At 37.6% G+C, this 1,425-nt stretch overlaps 1 protein-coding gene across 1 annotated transcript; it reads left to right on the forward strand.

The window, feature by feature from the left end:
* Window positions 1-292: 292 nt before the first annotated feature.
* LOC306868606 (large ribosomal subunit protein uL15m-like) lies at window positions 293-1,080 on the forward strand (the record flags this gene model as incomplete). Its single annotated transcript, XM_079414863.1, has 2 exons — window positions 293-416; window positions 634-1,080. Coding segments are annotated over 2 exons (474 nt in total), but the record flags the coding sequence as incomplete, so codon positions are not given.
* Window positions 1,081-1,425: the final 345 nt, after the last annotated feature.

The raw sequence follows: 1,425 nt of genomic DNA on the forward strand, positions 1-1,425 counted from the left end.
ATGAACGATAAAAACATTGTCACCCAATAAGAATCCATCCTGCTATAACGAGCTTGAGAATTTAAAGCGGCAGACGAGCGTGCGCTTAGAATAAACAGACAATATCATCTGTTGGTGTGGATGCTAATATCGTTGTCTTTATAGTTATCTATTTTGGTGTGAACGGGGCTTTAACCTTATAAACTTGTGTAAATCTGTAGGAAATCTGACTGCTCAAAATCTGCAGTAACAAAACACAATTTATTCATGAAAGTCATTTTCATTGAATGCAGTGTGTATGGCTCCATTACAGGGTGCTGATATATTTCGTGCAAAAGTAAACCTGGAGGTCCAGGTTGCCTCAGAGAAAGCCATTGCTGCAGTTGAGCGAAATGGGGGTGTGATCACAACCAGCTACTATGATCCTCGTAGCCTCCGTAAGTATGCGCACACTCTGTTACCTAGGCATATTCACATCTGTGCACATAAAATCATGGACCATGACTTCAGTACAATAGCAACCTAACAGATACAGGGCTACTTGAAATAGTGTTTATTTTATACAAACCAATGATTCATGAGGATGTCTCAGTAATTATGTTGTAATAGATGATATCAGTTGCACTGATAAGATTTTTGTGCGTGTTGTTTTAGAAATCCTCATCAAACCAGTGCCCTTTCTCATGTCTGGGGAGCCCATACCCAAGCGCCTGCTCCCTGGTGAAGACCTTCTTCCATATTACACAGATGCCAGTAACCGTGGCTACCTCGCAGACCCAGATAAAGTCCAAGCTGCACGGCTAGGTCTGGCTAAAAAGTATGGCTACACCATACCTAACATCACAACAGACAAATTATTTGAAATGCTGGCACAAAGAAAGGATCCTCGTCAGATCTTTTTTGGGTTGTCACCTGGATGGGTGGTGAATATGGCAGACAAGAAGATCCTCAAACCCACTGATGATAAAGTCTTGCAGTATTATGGCAAGATTAAGTCTTTATAGTTATTCACAATGTGAATGACTATGGAAAAAAGTTCTGTGTATATAGTGAAAGTTGAATAACTTAAATTCAATGTCTGTAATAAAAAGCTGATTCCACAATTAGTCCTAATTCATTTATTTATTTTAACTTGAATATAAAAATTTAAGGACGTAGTCTCAAAGATGAAGTGTGAAACAGCCATTGATAGTGGTAATGAGTGAACCACAATGAGAGAATTAAAAAAAGAGCAAAAACTTTATTAACATCAGTATAGAGTTCATAGTCCTGCATGATACAAAACATCACTTTTTGCAGCATGCAGCTTCATAAAACATGTTCAGATTGTAGAAAAACACACATAATTATTCAGATTCTCCTGATTAAAAAGAGCTCAAACTAACTATAATCCATCATTTATATCTAAAGATATTCCTCATGAATTTATAACCAGAGGTGGGTAGT

The sequence above is a fragment of the Barbus barbus genome, assembly GCF_936440315.1.
Source record: "Barbus barbus genome assembly, contig: scaffold_85, whole genome shotgun sequence".
NCBI classification, from domain to species: Eukaryota; Metazoa; Chordata; class Actinopteri; order Cypriniformes; family Cyprinidae; genus Barbus; species Barbus barbus.